Here is a 16330-nt window from a genome sequence, read left to right as displayed (position 1 = left end):
TTTCTGAAGACCTTTGCAGGGGAGAGTCTTTCAAACAGCTCATTAATAAGTGGTAAGGATGTACCTGTAATCTTTGTCAGAGCTTGGAAGTCCACACAGGACCAGAAAGAGCTTTCTTTCTTTGCCACAAAGAAGATTGGGAACCACACTGGGAACATGAAGGGGTGAATCAACCCCTTCTGCAGGTTTTCTTCAAGAGTGCCTATAGTTCGGGTTCAAAGAGGGAGTTAATGCACCTGAAGGGAACCTCTGTTCTCAGGGTCAGATTGATGTGGCATCACGGCTGTGATGGGTCAGCAGGGTGTCAGTTTTTTTCTGTCAAGCATGTTGGCATAAGTGTTGATATTTAACAAGAATCCCTAGCTCTATTGAGGAAGTCATGGGGTGCCGGGGTCACCTTTGGATCCTTTCTTCACATCTGAATTCTTTGGAGGACTGAGTAAGTCACAAAAGGTTGCTGGTCCGAGGTCAGCTCTCGGGAAAAGGGATTGTCGGCAAGATGGGGAGTCAGAGAGTACAGTGCCTGACCGCCAGTGGATACATTGGTTGTGGGCAATGAGCCAGAATTTGCCTAGGACACCTGAGGAATATGGTGCATAGTAGCCCATACTGGAGGATTCTTGGTGGCCTCAAAAGGCAGTGAACTCTAAGCGAGCCATCTTGTGGGTGACTGGTCCTGATGAAATGAGGAACCCCTCTATGGACTCCACTAACTCGGGAAAGTCCATGCGCTGGGTGGGGAGAAGATATGTTTGGATGGGATCCACATCCATGGAATTGCCTGAAGGTACCCGAGTCCAACAGCATCTCTAGGTTAGTGCTGGGCATTGCCCGGTGCCAGAGCTGGAGGGGGAGTTGGAGATATGTTGGTTGCTTATTGGCCATCACCAGGGATGAGTGTTGGTGTGGACTACTGTGGAGGGGGGGAAGGGCACCAACCCAGCCTGGATGACCCTATCAGGGCTGGGGCCTGGCATTTCTGTGAGAGGGCAGCTTGATGCAAAATATCCTGGTTCCCCACAGTATAGGCAGAGGCCCAATGCTAGACGTCTGTTCTTCCCCACGTTGGAGAGGCGGGGCAGGACCTGAGTGACTTGCGTCAGTTTGGCGATAGAAAAGGGACCGATGATGGCGGGGCTGGAGCTGGCAGGAGCTAGGTGAACCATCTTTCTTTTTGGAGGCGTTCGGTCAGTTGGTCGTAGATCTTAATGAAGGCCAGATGGGGATTCCACCCAGGCCAGTTCATTTTTCAGATTGTTGTTTAGGTCAAGCTGACTCTAATTTAGGAATCCACTAAATTTATCATGATTGCTATGGAATGTATCAGCTAGGAAGAACTTGGGTTTGTCGGGATCAGAGCTGAAGGCAGCTTGGCTTCAACTTGCGCCTCCAGGGTGGCGACTTGGGCTTTGAAGATCTGTAATGGACTCAAGAACAGGTCCGGTGACCCTTCCAGCAAATAAGGCAATGTAGCCAATCAGGCAGTGTGCTATTGACACCAATCAGCTCTACTGGTACAAGCAGAGGTGAAAGTAACTTAAAGGACTTACTGGTATGCCGGAGTCCTGAGCAGGGGCGTGGCTCAACCGGAAGAGGCGTGGCCTAAACCAGAAGAGGCAGGGTCTTACAAGATTTAAAGGCCCTGTGGCTCTGGCTGTGGCTGGGAGCCCCAGGGCCTTTAAATCACCCCGGAGCTACCAGCTGCAAAGGTGGCTGGGAGCCCTAGGGCTCAGGGGTGAATTAAAGGGCCCAGGGCTCCGGACGCCAAGGAGCTCCGGGCCCTTTAAATCACCACAGGAGCCCGGCTGCTGGAGCTCCGGCGGGGATTTAAAGGGCCCGGGGCTCCCTGCAGCGGCTGGAGCCCTGGGCCCTTTAAATCACTGCCGTGGAAGCTGGTCCAGTCTGGCATGGCGTACTGGCTCTTGCAAGAGCCAGTACGCCATACCGGACCGTACTGGCTTACTTTCTGTCATAACTATAAAGGGAAGGGTAACAGCTCTCCTGTGTACAGTATTATAAAATCCCTCCTGGCCAGATACTCCAAAATCCTTTTACCTGTAAAGGGTTAAGAAGCTCAGGTAACCTGGCTGACACCTGACCCAAAGGACCAATAAGGGGACAAGATACTTTCAAATCTTGGGGGGGGGGGAGGTTTTTGTTTGTGCTCTTTGTTTTGGGGGTTGTTCGCTCTTGGGATTGAGAGGGACCAGACATCAATCCAGGTTCTCCACATCTTTCTAAACAAGTCTCTCATATTTCAAACTTGTAAGTAAACAGCCAGGCAAGGCGTGTTAGTTTTACTTTGTTTTCTCAACTTGTAAATGTTCCTTTTGCTAGAGTGTTTATCTCTGTTTGCTGTACTTTGAACCTGAGGCTAGAGGGGAGTCCTCTGAGCTCTTTAAGTTTGATTACCCTGTAAAGTTATTTTCCATTCTGATTTTACAGAGATGATTTTTACCTTTTTCTTTAATTAAAAGCCTTCTTTTAAAGAACCTGATTGATTTTTCCTTGTTTTTAGATCCAAGGGGGTTGGATCTGTATTCACCAGGAGTTGGTGGTAGGAAGGAGGGGGGATGGTTAATTTCTCCTTGTTTTAAGATCCAAGGGGTTTGGATCTGTATTCACCAGGGAATTGGTGAAGGTCTCTCAAGGCTACCCAGGGAAGGGAATTAGCTTTGGGAATGGTGGCAGCGGACCAGATCTAAGCTGGTAGTTAAGCTTAGAAGTTTTCATGCAGGCCCCCACATTTGTACCCTAAAGTTCAGAGTGGGGAAGCAGCCTTGACACCTTCACCTCTGGGTACAAGCATCTTTCCACTGGTATTCACTGCCCCAAAAGGAAAATCCAAAATTCTTGCTTTTAAGAGTCACATCTGTCCCTGTGTCATGTTTGGGCTTGTGTCTGTGTTTGTGTGGGTCAGTCGTGTGTATTTCATTTTTTTGTCTGGTGTGTTTTTCTGTTCTGTGTGTTTGAATCCCTGGCTTGTGCGAGCCTTGTGTGTCTCATGTTAGGTTTCGTCTGTGTGTGTTGGTGTTTTGTGCATGTGTGCCTCTTGCTTGGATGCATCTTGCATGACTTCTCCTCCAACTAGTGAGTATGTTTGTATCTTTTGTTGGGGTATCATGGGGCGAGTACATCCCATCTCCCCTTTGGGTAGGGCAAGAGTGTTACATCCCTGTGGCTAAGTCCACTTTGCCGCCCTTAAACTCAGGAAAGCCTGGCCTAGTGTCCAGAGTCAATGTAGCTGTCCTCTCTCCCAGGGCAGTGTGGTCTAAAGGACAGAGTCCATATTGGGGCCCTCTCCCTCAGGACTGAATGGCCCAATGGCCAGAGTCAGTATAGAGGGCCCTCCCTCACAGGGCTATGTGGCCTAGTGGAGAGAATCAATATAGATGCCCTCTCCCTTGGAACTGTGTGGGCCAATGGCAAGAGTCACTATAGAAGTGGTTTAATGGCTGTAAGAGGGGCTGGGCCACCACCAAGGGGGGGGTTGCTGGCTGGGGTAAGGGGATTCGGGCCCTCCCTACTCCACCAGGCCACAGCCCAGGGCCCTGTCAGCGGCGAGTGTACTCGTCACTGAGTCAGCGGGGATCCTAGTGAAACACACTGACTTATAACTCAGTTGCACCACCGGATCAATGTATTGTCTGCCTGGGCTACTTCTTACCCTTTGTCCTGATGCAGCGGGCCCAGTGTCTCCAGGGTATCTGGGTTCCTCAGCCTGTGCAGCTCTCTGCAGCTCCACTCTCCCTCAGGCGTCCTCAGGTAGCCAGGTATGAACCTGGGTCTCAGCGGGTCCGGCTTCTACAATCTGGGGCTTCAGTGGCTTCAAGGCTCAAGCTGGCAATGTGTGTCTTCTCTCCTTGGTGGTCAGCCCTGACTGAGCTGAGCTGCTCCCTTTTATAGTGGTGCTCCAGTTGGAGCATGCCCAGGAGGGGCAAACTGTGTGTGGCTTCCTTGGCCTACAGTGCGGGGTTAACCCTTCCCTGTCCAGTGCAAGGCAAGTACACCTGGCTTGGATCAGTCAGAGCCTTGTCTGTCTCCAATGTTGTGCCCTGTGAGTGTTTGTGTCTTGTGTGTTTATCTGCATGCATTCCTCCAAGTGTCTCTTTCCACACACCTCCTTCCTTCCTGTGCCCAGAGCCGATGGGTGAGCAAGCCAAAATTCCAACCCTGCTCAACCCAACCTGTTCCCTTTGAAAACTCCGGACCTGTCTTTGGTCCCAAGAGAAAAAAATTACAACACTCCTGTGTCAATCTCTCTCTCTCTGTCTCATCGTGTCCTTCCTCATCTCTCTCTCTTCTTTCATTATTAAAATTCCAAGCACACATTTCTTCCCTTCACAAATAGGGCAGACACTAGGGTTACCATACGTCTGGGTTTCCCCGGACATGTCCGGCTTTTGGGTCTTTAAATAGCCATCCGGGGGGAATTTGTAAAAAGCTAAAAATGTCCAGGATTTCCCCCCGGACAGCTATTTAAAGACCCAAAAGCGGCTGACAGGGCAGCCGCGCTGGCGGAAAGCGGTACCGCGACGTCTGGTCACCCTATATGAGGGGAACCGCGGCAAGCCAGCGCCACCGGTGCCACTCACCTTTCCTCCCTGGGCCCTGGGGCAGCGCGCAGCTGAGCTCCCGGCGTGGCGGCGCCAGCCCACGGGGCCCGCCGCCCGGCCGGCAGGAGCCTGCAGAGCGCAGCCCTGCCCCTGCCCCCAGCACACAGAGAAGCAGCAAGGAGGTCTCGCTCCGCTGCGTGCTGCAGCGGGGCGGGGCTTGTAGACTCGGGCAGCGGGCACCGGGCAGAGAGCCCCCCCGCCCCCTCCCCTTGACCCGACCCAACCCAACCATAGGAAGGAGCCAGAGGGACTGGGAGGGACCTGCCTGCTGGATGTTTCCTGGGAGTCACTCCAGGTAAGCACTGCTGGGCTCACCTGGCCCCCTGGCAGGTCCCTCTGGGGGGGCTCCCCTCAGACCCACTGCCCTCAGCCCCCACCCTGACCCTGTTCCCTCAGCCTCCCCTGCAGTCCCCCCTGTGCCCCCCACCCTCAATCCACTGCCCTCAGCCCCCTGACCCTGTTCCCTCTGCCTCCCCCACAGTCCCTCCCCTCCCCCCCGATCATCTCACCCTGCATGGATGTGGAAATCTGTCTCGGATTCCAGGCTGTCGTTAGCCCCTGGGGCAAAAGATCAGCAGAGGTTTCCAAAGGGAAGTTTGCAGCCTTTGCTCAGACCCAAACATTTTCACTTAAAAAAAAAATACCCAAACCCATCCTGACACACATCTGCTCTGTCCAGATTTGCTGTTATCCCTGTTGAGGCCAAAGTGGTTTGAAAAATTAAAAATCCATGACACCATTGTGTTGCTTCCCCCTGTGTTGCTCGTTAATCTGATGGACCTGCCGATAATGAATAAAGATGAATGCCCTGGGAGCAATGTGTCAGGCAGACAGTTTGTCAAGTAGGAAAGTGAATCCTGAAGCCCTCACAAAATGCAGAGGCTTTTCTTAACCTGAGAACTGAAAAAGAGCCAGATACCCTGCATGGGTTTGAAAGTGACAAGAGCCTAGCGACTGACCAGAGCAGCGCTAGGTTTGAAGTGACGAGGAGGGTCTGTGTCATGAAGTCTGCATTTCCACTGAGGACTCTTCTATTGCCAAGGTAGCACTGGTGCAGGTCTGCCACCCAGCACAGCAATGCTGAGAGGTGCCAGTGTAGACCCAACCCACTGCCCTCAGACCCCACCCTGACCCTGTTCCCTCAGCCTCCCCCGCAGTCCCCCCTGTACCTCCCACCCCGAACCCACTGCCCTCAGTCCCTGCCCCCAGTCCAACAGCCTCCCCCACAGTCCCCCTGCTCCCCCCAACCCACTGCCCTCAGCCTTGCCCTACCCCAAATCTCTTCTTCAGCCTCCCCCGTCATCCCACCCCCATCGCTGCCCCTGCTGTCCCACCCCTCAACTTCCCCCCATTCCAGTCCTGCTCCCCTCTGTCTCATCCCCTCCAGACCCTGTCCCTCTCCCCAACCCCCCGACCCTCCCCAGCCGAGCCCCATTGTCTCCCCTGCCCCACCCCACTCTACTCAGCTCTCTCTACCCTGTCCCATTCATGCTCCCCTCAGCCCCTACCCTACTCCCCCCATCCCAGTCCTGTCCCATCCCACTCAGCCCCCCCAATTCCCCCAGTCCCAATCCTGTCCCCCTCAGTTCCTCCATCCTGCTTCCCCGTCCATCCCCACACACCCACCGACTCCCTGGACCTCCCTCCCCCCAATCCCACTGCCTAGACCCACCCCCGTCCCACTCAGGACATGCAGGAAAAAGAAGCAATGGGCTTAAATTGTAGCAAGGGAGATTTAGGTTAGACATTAGGAAAAACTTCCTAAATGTAAAGGTAGTTAATCACTGGACAAATTACCTAGAGAGGTTATGGAATAGCAGTCATTGGAGTTTTTTAAGAGGTTAGACAAACACCTGTCAAGGATGGTCTAGTTGTTATTACTCAGTCCTGCCTCAGTGCAGGGGTTTGACTAGATGACCTGTTGATATCCCTTCCAGTCCTACATTTCTGTGATTCACACTGAATTGCCTTGTGCCACTGTCTAGTAGTAGTGGCACACAGTTCTCTGACATGCAGGTTTATAAAATTGTAGTTAATATACAGTTTAGAGCATAGCAGTTTTAAAGCTCTGCATGTTCAGACCAACTGAGCTGAAAATTGTGATCTATAGTATTCAAAACTATTAAGATGTGGGCTGAAATAAAATCAGCATGAATTGCTCAACAATATCAATGGAATCAGCATTGCGCTGCTATATATTGTAAAACATTACAGTGAAATCTTGCAAGTATTACATAGCACGCCGCCTTGCCCAAGTGGTAACTAAGCATAACATTTTCCTGTTTCAACATTCTTAACTTGTATCCCTCCTAGAAGTTGTTTTTTTTCAAACACTGAATGCTGCTAAGTTATGAGTTTTAACAGGTTTTTTTTCTTTTAAACCACAGCACTGAATGTTATTCTAAAATTGTTTTCCAAATATTCTTAAACTCCCAGTTTATCCCCCGCTGATGTTCATTGTGAAAAGTATTGCAGGTCTAATAATAATATTTGGCACTTTTGTAATTCACTGTCCAACATGTGTTTTGTGCCCTCCTCTGGTGGATTTTTAGAGGATAACTGTATAGCTACCAGCTAAGGGAGTTATAGCTTGAACTCAAGTAGTAGAAGCTCATGCTTTTAAGTCTGGATGGCTCGGGTTCAATCTTTGGTGACTAGCTACGATGGAGGTTGCTACACTTATAATCCCTTTAATCAGAGGTTCTGAATATGCTTTGTTGTAGGCAGAACTAGCCTATAGTTAAGCAACCGAAAATTTAGAATGGGAAGTGTTGAAATGTTGGGAAGCCTTATAATTTTGCCAATCTGGAACGAACATCCCATCTGAGGGATGGGGGCGGGGAGAGAGGAGAGAGAGACAGGACCAGGAAACTGGGACAAGGAATCCAGAACAGTAGTGGGGGGCAGTTGAAATCAGATGAGGAGCTGGGGCGGGTTAGACAGCAATAGGATAGACATAGACTGGAGGGGACGGAGAAGAAGGGTCTTTGACTACTAGAGACCACTCCGTTCTCCGAACATTTGATTCGCGGGAAGCAGGGGAGGGGGAGGAGCAGGGGGGCGGAGCGTTCAGGGGAGGGGGCAGAGTTGGGGCGGGGACTTTGGGGAAGGGGCGGAGTTGGGGTGGGGCCGGGGCAGGGAAGGGGCGGAGTTGGGGCAGAACCAGGGACGGGGAAGGGGCGGAGTTGGGGCGGGGCCGGGGGCCCTTGGAGTGTCCTCTTTTTCCAGGACTGCAATATGGTAACCCTAGCAGACACCCAATGGCATCCAATAGGGGGTTCTTCTTCCTTCAGAGAATTGTTCTTATCCTGAAGGGAAAAAATCACTTAGCTGCAGGTTGGCCATACATCTGGTTTTGAACCAGACACACCTCTTTTTAGGTGGTTTGTCCCCAGACACAATGGGATGTGCTTTTGTCTAGTGTTGGATAGGGGACACCTTTTTGAAGAATGCGCCATTCTGCCATGGCCAGTGTGACCTGGCACTCATGGGGGTGGAGTGATGCGCTCTTTGAAATTGCATCCTCCGTATGGTGTGACCTCATGTGCACCATGTCTGCTAGGTCACGCTGGTGGGAGTGGGGACACACCGTTCCCAGAAGTACCACCGTTTCTGGGATTCTGGGAATGCGTGAGTGGCCACCGTACGTGGATGTGCGAGTTGCATCATCACACCCGGCCCTTAAGTCTGAGTTTGATCTACTGGGAGCCGACTAATCTCCTCTCTTCATGTTCTGAAAGCCCGACATCCCCAGGGATACGTGTCCTGTGACCGCCACCTTCAAATCACCAAAGGGATTTAGATGCTCAGTTTCCCACTAGTTCTCATGGCCTCCAAATTCCTTATGTGCCTGAGAAAATCTCAGCCCTCTGGGCGTTTAGGTGCAGAGCTCTGCCTCCCGCTCTCTTTCTGCTGTGCTTTCGGGGACATGATGGCCTGCTAATCAGATGAGAAGAAGCCATTTTTATAGTTCCTCATTAAGGTCCAAAGCTGCCTGCAGAGGGGAGGGTGGTGAAGCTGCTGGTCAGAATAGAAGGGCACCAACACGAATGTATCCATGGGGAGCCAAGGGCAGAGGGACAGTAGGGAGCTGCAAGTTGAGATTGAGGGGCATTAGCAGAGCTCTGTGTGGGTGGGGAGAGGCCAGGGCTGGGAGAGCAGGGGCTGCAGGTCAGAAGTGAGGGGAACTGGCAGGGCTGCAAGTTTCTAGGCTAGGGCTGGATTCGGAAGGTGCCAGTGGGTCAGGACTCAGGCTCCGTCTGCAGTAAATGAAGAGTATTTGTAGCACACATCAGCATTGCTACGCTAGCTTTAATCCACCTAACACAGGTTAAAAGGAAGTGGAGACATAGTGGCATGGACTTCAGCATGGGCTACCAACTAGAGTTGGTACCCAATGTCCTGGCAGTCTGGCACTCACTAGATTAAAGCAGGCACGGCTTTGCTCACCCATGCTACAATCACACCTTCGCTTGCTGGGAAGACGCACCCTGAGATGTTTCTGTGGAGCCCAGGTGTCTAGCAGGACATGTGCTATTTATTCCCCACCCATGCCCTTCCTACCATGTCACCGATTTTAATTGCCAGGTATCAGGAAGTCCTGCTGACACAATTGTTTACTGGATTTGACCTCGCCCTCCATGCCCAGCTGGGTGCTATATAACTCATGCCAAGACAGGCAGGAGAATCAGGGTGAGGTTCAGCTCAGCAGTCACTGGACTCCGTCGCTCCGATGACAGTGAAGGAACAAGGACTTGGGTAAGTTGCAGGAGATTCCACCAGCCTGGAAAGAGCAGAGAACAGTGTCACATGGGGCTGCAACTGCAGGGTTTGTTTCTGGGATGCAGCGTGATATAGTAGTTAGAGCAGATGGACTGGGAGTCAGGACTCCTGGGTTCTATCTCCATCTTTGGGAGGGGAGTGGGGAATAACGGGTTAGAGGGAGAAGGCCCTGATTTCAACTGGAGTCTGTGCAGCACATGGCACAATGGGGGCCCAGGTCTTTGGCAGGGTATTTAGGTGCCATGTGATAAAAATAATAACTCTCCTATATTTGGGTAAGAGTTGGGTGGAAGATGAGGGGCCCTGGGGATAGAGTGGGATGGGATCATGGGTTGTGGTGGTTTTTGGGTGGCAGGGTGGGGTGGGAGGTATAATGGCAGGCTTGGGGTTCAGGTCCTGGAGGTTCCATGGAGGAGGCAGATCCCCAGCCAGCGCTGTTTTCATCCATCTCCCCCCACTCCCCACTGCAGGTCGATCTAGTGACAGAGATGGCCATGGCCCCAAGGGGACCCCGCCCCTCGCTCCTGCTGCCCCTCATCCTCCTGGCTGCCACCCTGGCCCAGCTCAGTGAAGGCGCCAGCTACCAGCAGTTTGTGAGACAACACATTGACCACCCTAAGACCAGCGCCCCCAATGACAGGCTCTACTGCAACCTCCTGATGCAGCGCCGGGGCCTGACCCGCCACCGATGCAAACCCACCAACACCTTCATCCACGCCCCTGCCGGCCAGCTCCGAGACATATGCAGCAGCGGAGGAAGACCTGTTAGTCGCAACCTCTATGACAGCAACAGATCATTCAGCGTCACCACGTGCCGGGTGCTGCCCGGCTCCCGACCAGGGCGTTGTAGATACAGAGCTGCAACTGGAGTCACCAGGGTCCGCGTGGCCTGTGTCCAGCAGCTGCCCGTGCACTTAGAGCCAACATATCTGCCATGAGCAGGGAGCAGGGGATTCCCCTGCTGTCCGCCACCCCCTTTCACTCATAGGCAGTCCTCTTTTGTTGGGGGCTTTCCTACCCTGTCCCTGCCCCTTCTGGGCAGTGCAAGCCATGAGTCTCCACCGGGTAATTCAGCCTCTCCCCTCTATCCCATGGGCCAGCAGCTTGGGGCCTGCGGGGTGATTTCCCAATCTGGGTGCCCAGTTCCCATCCACACAAGTGAAAATCCGGGCACCCAGCCCCTGCAGCTTGCACTGAGACCCTCAGCCTGAGCCCAGCACCCGCCTCCCTGGGCAGGATCCAAACACAACTGGCCTGGACTTGGGCTGGGCTGCCCCGACCACCAGGAGTGGAAGAGGCCAAGTGGCTCGGAAACCCCAGTCTGATCTGGTTTGAGTGCCCTATTTTAGTCTCCCAGGATAGATAAAAATTCCCATGAACCCCTTGATAGCCACCCCTTCGCCATCCCCCACTCCCTGCTGCCCTAGTGCCCATTATACAGTATAGCTGCTCCTCCCCCATCCCCCATGCCCTGCTGCCCCTAGTGCCCATTATACTGTACAGCCCTTCCCCATCCCTGATCCACTGGATGCTGTGTGGATGTTGTCTCAGGCTGAGCCCTGGGGAAGCTGTCACTGAGTTCAATTTTCTCGCTGCTTCTTGCAATAAAATACTTTCCTGCATACGCAGAATCGGGGGGGGGGGGGAAGAGTTTTTGCGGGGACTGGGTGCAGAGTCACTGGTTATCCAGAGTTATTTAACCCTAGCAGCATGTCAGAAATACAGCTAGATTGTTCAGAGGGATCAGGGAACAGGATAAGGTGCAGAGGCTCCAATCCAGCCCTAGGTTTGGGGGACTAGCTGGCTGAGAGGTCTGGGGAGAGCAATCCTTTTCCTCTTTAGGGGGCACTGGCTCTGATCTGGCCCCAGAACTGGCTGGCTCAAGGGGGTGGAGATTGGATATGAAGCCTTTCCCTTTCAGAGGCCCTGCCCCTAGTCCCTGTGTGGCCACTGGCTTGGTGGCTCGGTGGCAGTCGGGGAATGAGGTACAGGACCTCTTTTTTTGCAGGGTGCCAGCTGCAATGTTGACCCAGCTCAGCAGGGTCTGACTGGCTCCGGGTGCTTATCTGGGAGGGGAATCCGGGAACAAATCTGTTTCCTCTGAGGTTCACCAGTGAATGGCTCATCCGCTTGCAGCCAAAGTCTCCATGGGGCTGGAAGAGTCCCTGGACCCAACGGCCACCTATGGGGCTCTGTCCCAGAGAGGTTTGCAGTACGGAGGTAGAGATGGCCTCTCCTGCCCCTGCCCCTTCACCCACTGTTCTGCAGCTCCCAGGAACAGCAGGGCATGTAGAGCAGCCATCACCACCGCAGTGCCCCTTTGCCGTGATACAGCACTCGACCTCCAAGCCCTTTACACAGACCAGACCAGGATCTTCCCCTATCCCACAGGTGTGTTAAACCGAGGCAGGGACGGGGATGTGGCTCAGTCTTGCTCACACAGAAGTCAGTGGCAGTGCAGAGAGATGGGAATATTCGTAGGGGAAGCGTTTGGGACCTGGAGGATCCCCAGCACAGCAGTCAGTGCTGTGATCGTGTAAGTCAGGCATTGTTAGTGCGTATCTTCCTGGGGCAGCCTAGTCCCCTGCTGTCGTGCACGACCCGGTCCTAAACTGAGGCCTGTTTGTGAAGGCCCTACGCTCCCCTCGATGGCATCACGCGGGTGATAGCTCTTGGAGATCAGTCCCACCCACTCGGGGAATGTTCTGGGGGGAAAATCAGAAAAGTGAAGGGGAGACACGCAGGATACGGCCCCACTGCGTTGTGACCCCGGACTGGAGGACTTGCCTTGTCCGAGCCCCTGCTGCATTGTAAACCTGGCCTTACTCTTGGCAGCATGGTGATGGGTATAAGAGGCCAGGAGAGGCTAAAACTCCACAAACAGCCTGCCGCTGCCGGGGGTGGGGTGGAGTGTGTGCTATGGGGATCCACGCACTACCCCCACCTCAAACACCAGCTCTGCACTCCCATTGGATGTAAACCACAGCCTATGGGAGCTGGGGAGGGGGGGCGGTGCCTGCATGTGAGACCAAAGCATGGAGCCTCCTGCCCCCCCTACCTGCCTAGGAGACAGACCTGCTGGCCATTTCCGGGGTGCAGTGTGGAGCCGGGACAGGCAGGGAGCATACCTTAGCCCTGCTATGCTGCTGACTGGGAGCTGCCCGAGGTAAGCCCGTGCCCCAACCCCGAGCCCCCACCAAACCCAGAGCCCCCTCCTTCACCCCAAACCCCTCATCCCTGGGCCCACCACAGAGCCTGTACACCCAGCCGGAGCCCTCACACCCTCCTGCAGCCCAACCTCCTGCCCCAACCCAGAGCCCATCCCACACCCTAATCCCCTTATACCCGGACCCACCCCAGAACCCACAGCCGCAGCCCAGAGTCCATACCCCCTCCTTCACCCCAATCCCCTGCCTAACCCACAGCCCCCTCCCGCACTCTGAATACCTTGTGTGACGGGTTGGATTACAGAAACCCCCTAGGGTTTCCACCTGATGTGCCAAAACTACTTCTGCTCCTGCTTTCCTGCCTTGGCAGCTTATGACTTCAGTGCCATGCCTGGTTTGAGACCGACCCGTTAGCCTGCTGCAAACCCAGACCCAGGTCTGAACCACCTGCCCCCAAGCTGCAGACTTAACTGAAAGGAACTCATAGAAGTGTTCCTGTCTTTAACACTCAGATGCCCAACTCCCAATGGTGTTCAAACCCTAAATAAATCCATTTTACCCTGTATAAAGCTTTATACAGGGTAAACTCATAAATTGTTCACTCTCTATAACACTGATAGAGATATGCACAGCTGTTTCCCCTCCTCCCCCCAAGTATTAATACATACTCTGGGTTAATTAATAAGTAAAAAGTGATTTTATTAAATACAGAAAGTAGGATTCAAGTGGTTCCAAGAGGTAACAGACAGAACAAAGTGAGTTACCAAGCAAAATAAAATAAAACACGCAAGTTTAAGTCTAGTACAGTAATAAAAATTGAATACAGATAAAATCCTCACCCATTAAGTTTCCTTTTACAGACTAGTCTCCTTCTAGTCTGGGTCCAGCAATCACTCACACCCCCAGTAGTTACTGTCCTTTGTTCCAGTTTCTTTCAGGTATCCTTGGGGGTGGAGAGGCAGGGTTCGCAATAGTGGGAGAGGTGGTTGATGGGGGAAGTTTACTCCCTTCTCCTGGGAGCCCCGTGAATCAGGAGACCTCACATGACGCTCCCAGGAAAGAATCGCACAACAGCCAAGCGCTGTGCTGGGAGCCGGGACAGGTGACTAGCCCAATCGGCGGTTCTGTGACTTCGCTCTTGGAGCCTAGTCCTTAGCCACCCAGCATTGTGAGTTCAGATTTCACTCAGGACTTGTCTTTAAGTAAGTTAACTAAAAATCCCTTTAACCCTAGAACACTTTCCGGGGTACCTAGGGTTGTGTGGTGCCTCCCCACCCTTTATATGAGGCCGGCTTGTCAGGACAGCACCAGCCTCTGGGAACACATGCGGTATCATGCAGGCCTTGTTCTCTGCACATGTGAGCTGTAGGCACTCACCCAGCCTCCAGCCCTCTGGAGTGCCCAGCACCGTTCCACCAGGTGCTCGCGGAGTGTGTGGGTTTGCGGTTCCCAAAGGATCATCACTGAGATCCGTAGTGCAAACAAGAATGAGTGGATGAGCACAGAACAGAGGTTCAAGTGACGAGAGCCAGAATATTGGACACAAAGGGTGACGTATAAGGCAACATCATAAGGTGCTTTCTAGAGATGAAACCCAACAAACAAAGCATTCCCCTGCCGCCTACAAGTTCTTATCCCCAAGTTCTTTCCCCAGCAGTTTCAACCAGGGTGGTCATGACTCCATCTCAGAAAATCAAGCCCTCCGGCAGCTGTCCTGCAGGAATAACTGTGGGGTCTTCTGCCCTTCCTAGGCATAGTTCCAAAAGTTCGTTGTCTTACCCCTAACGAGGAGTGCTGTAAACACTTCCTGGTAATTTCCTCTCTTTGAAGATTTCACAGTCCTTTGTGAGCATTTGGCTCGGGCATGTGGGTGGATCCCCACCATGGAACGTATAGGCCTCAGGGTTCATGTGACCCGCCAGAGAGAGAGGGACGCATCTCTTCCTCGCTGTCTGTCAGGAGAATGTGGATTGCTCTTTGGGAGCCTGTATTAACTCACAGACCTAGAGAACATAATTTTTATCAGAGATACATAACTCCTTAAATCTCCCCCAGGCATACAGCTTGCAATGATTGACAGGGCCAGTCTGATGCAGGCTGTTATTACAGACCCCTACATGACATTTCAGGTGAACTAGAATGTATATCTCAGACCCAGGGATTCCTGTAACCCATATGCCCTCTGCCAATTGGCATCGCAAGGTCCCTGGGTCACCCCGTAGGTGATTTTATATTCACATTTGGCCAAGCTCCAAGCAAAGATTCTGGCCCTAAATGTGTTTTTAATCTAATCTACTGATAACACAAATAACTACCAAAGGCTGCAGCAGTGTCCTGTCTGACAGAGTGTGAAACAGAAGACTTAGAGGAAGATGTCATTAATTATCTGGCCAATTAATTGCCCCTCTGGGGACAGAGTAGGCAACGAGGTTTGTTACAGGGATTGGTTCCTGGTTAGTGTTTCTGTTGTGTGGTGTGTAGTTGCTGGTGAGTATTTGCTTCAGGTTGGGGGATGGTCTGTAAGCGAGGACTGGCCTGTCTCCAAAGATCTGTGAGAGTGAGGGATCGTTTTCCAGGATAGGTTGTAGATCGTTGATGATGTGCTGGAGAGGTTCTGTCCCCATATCTACTCTAGCGACACCATCAGAGAACCCAACCACATCAGCCACACCATCAGGGACTCATTCACCTGCACATCTACTAATGTGATATATGGCATCATGTGCCAGCAATGACGCTCTGCCATTTACATTGGCCAAACCAGACAGTCTCCATGTAAAAGAATAAAAGGACACAAATCAGACATCAGGAATGGTAACATACAAAAGCCAGTAGGAGAATTGGACATTCTATAACAGATTTAAAAGTAGCCATACTTGTGAACAAAAAAAACTTCAAAAACAGACTTCAAAGAGAAACTGCAGAGCTACAATTCATTTGCAAATTTAACACCATTAATTGGGGCTTGAATAGGGACTGGAAGTGGCTGGCTCACTACAAAAGCAACTTTCCCTCTCCTGGTATTGACATCTCATCATCAATTATTGGGAGTGGACCACATCCACCTCGATTGAATTAACCCTGTCAACACTGGTTCTCCACTTGTAAGGTAACTCCCTTCTCTTCATGTGTCAGTATAATAATGCCTGCATCTGTAATTTTCACTCCATGCCTCTGAAGAAGTGGGTTTTTTGCCCATGAAAGCTTATGCCCAAATAAATCTGTTAGTCTTTAAGGTGCCACTGGACTCCTCATTGTTTTTGTGGATACAGACTAACATGGCTACCCCCTGATACTAAGTTTGTAAGGACATTGAAAGTGTTAAGATCAGTTTAGAATGTGTTTTACTTTTATTTCATTTGACCAAATCTGACTTGTAATGCTTTGACTTATAAACACTTAAAATCTATCTTTATAGTTAATAAATCTGTTTCTTTATTCTACCTGAAGCAGTGCTTTTGGTTTGAAGTGTGTGAGAGGCTCCCCTTGGGATAACAAGCCTGGTACATATCAATTTCTTTGTTAAATTGATGAACTCATATAAGCTTGCAGCGTCCAGTGGGTATAACTGGACACTGCAAGACGGAGGTTCCTAGGATTGTGTCTGGGACTGGAGATATTGGCTAGTGTCATTCGCTTGCAAATAGCTGGGAGCAGCTTACATGCCAGAGGCTGTGTGTGAACAGTCCAGGAGTGGGGGTTCTCACAGCAGAGCAGGGTAAGGCTGGATTGGAGTGACCTAGCAGATCACCAGTCCAGACAACA

The 16330-nt window shown here is 52.0% G+C and overlaps 1 protein-coding gene across 1 annotated transcript; it reads left to right on the top strand.

Annotated features, from left to right (window-relative positions):
• The first annotated feature begins 9874 nt into the window (after positions 1-9874).
• Positions 9875-10336, top strand: LOC135887134 (ribonuclease-like). Its single transcript, XM_065414913.1, has one exon. The coding sequence runs from the start codon at positions 9887-9889 to the stop codon at positions 10334-10336; it is 450 nt and encodes a 149-aa protein (XP_065270985.1). The 5' UTR covers positions 9875-9886.
• The last annotated feature ends 5994 nt before the right edge of the window (positions 10337-16330 follow it).

Source organism: Emys orbicularis, chromosome 12 (genome assembly GCF_028017835.1).
Source record: "Emys orbicularis isolate rEmyOrb1 chromosome 12, rEmyOrb1.hap1, whole genome shotgun sequence".
Taxonomy (NCBI): domain Eukaryota; kingdom Metazoa; phylum Chordata; order Testudines; family Emydidae; genus Emys; species Emys orbicularis.
The sequence above is the reverse complement of the archived record's forward strand: the minus strand, read 5'-3'. Positions and strand labels throughout refer to the sequence as shown.

Coding starts and splice junctions, on each gene's coding strand:
- LOC135887134 (XM_065414913.1), top strand. CDS start 9,887: ATGGCCATGGCCCCAAGGGGACCCCGCCCCTCGCTCCTGCTGCCCCTC.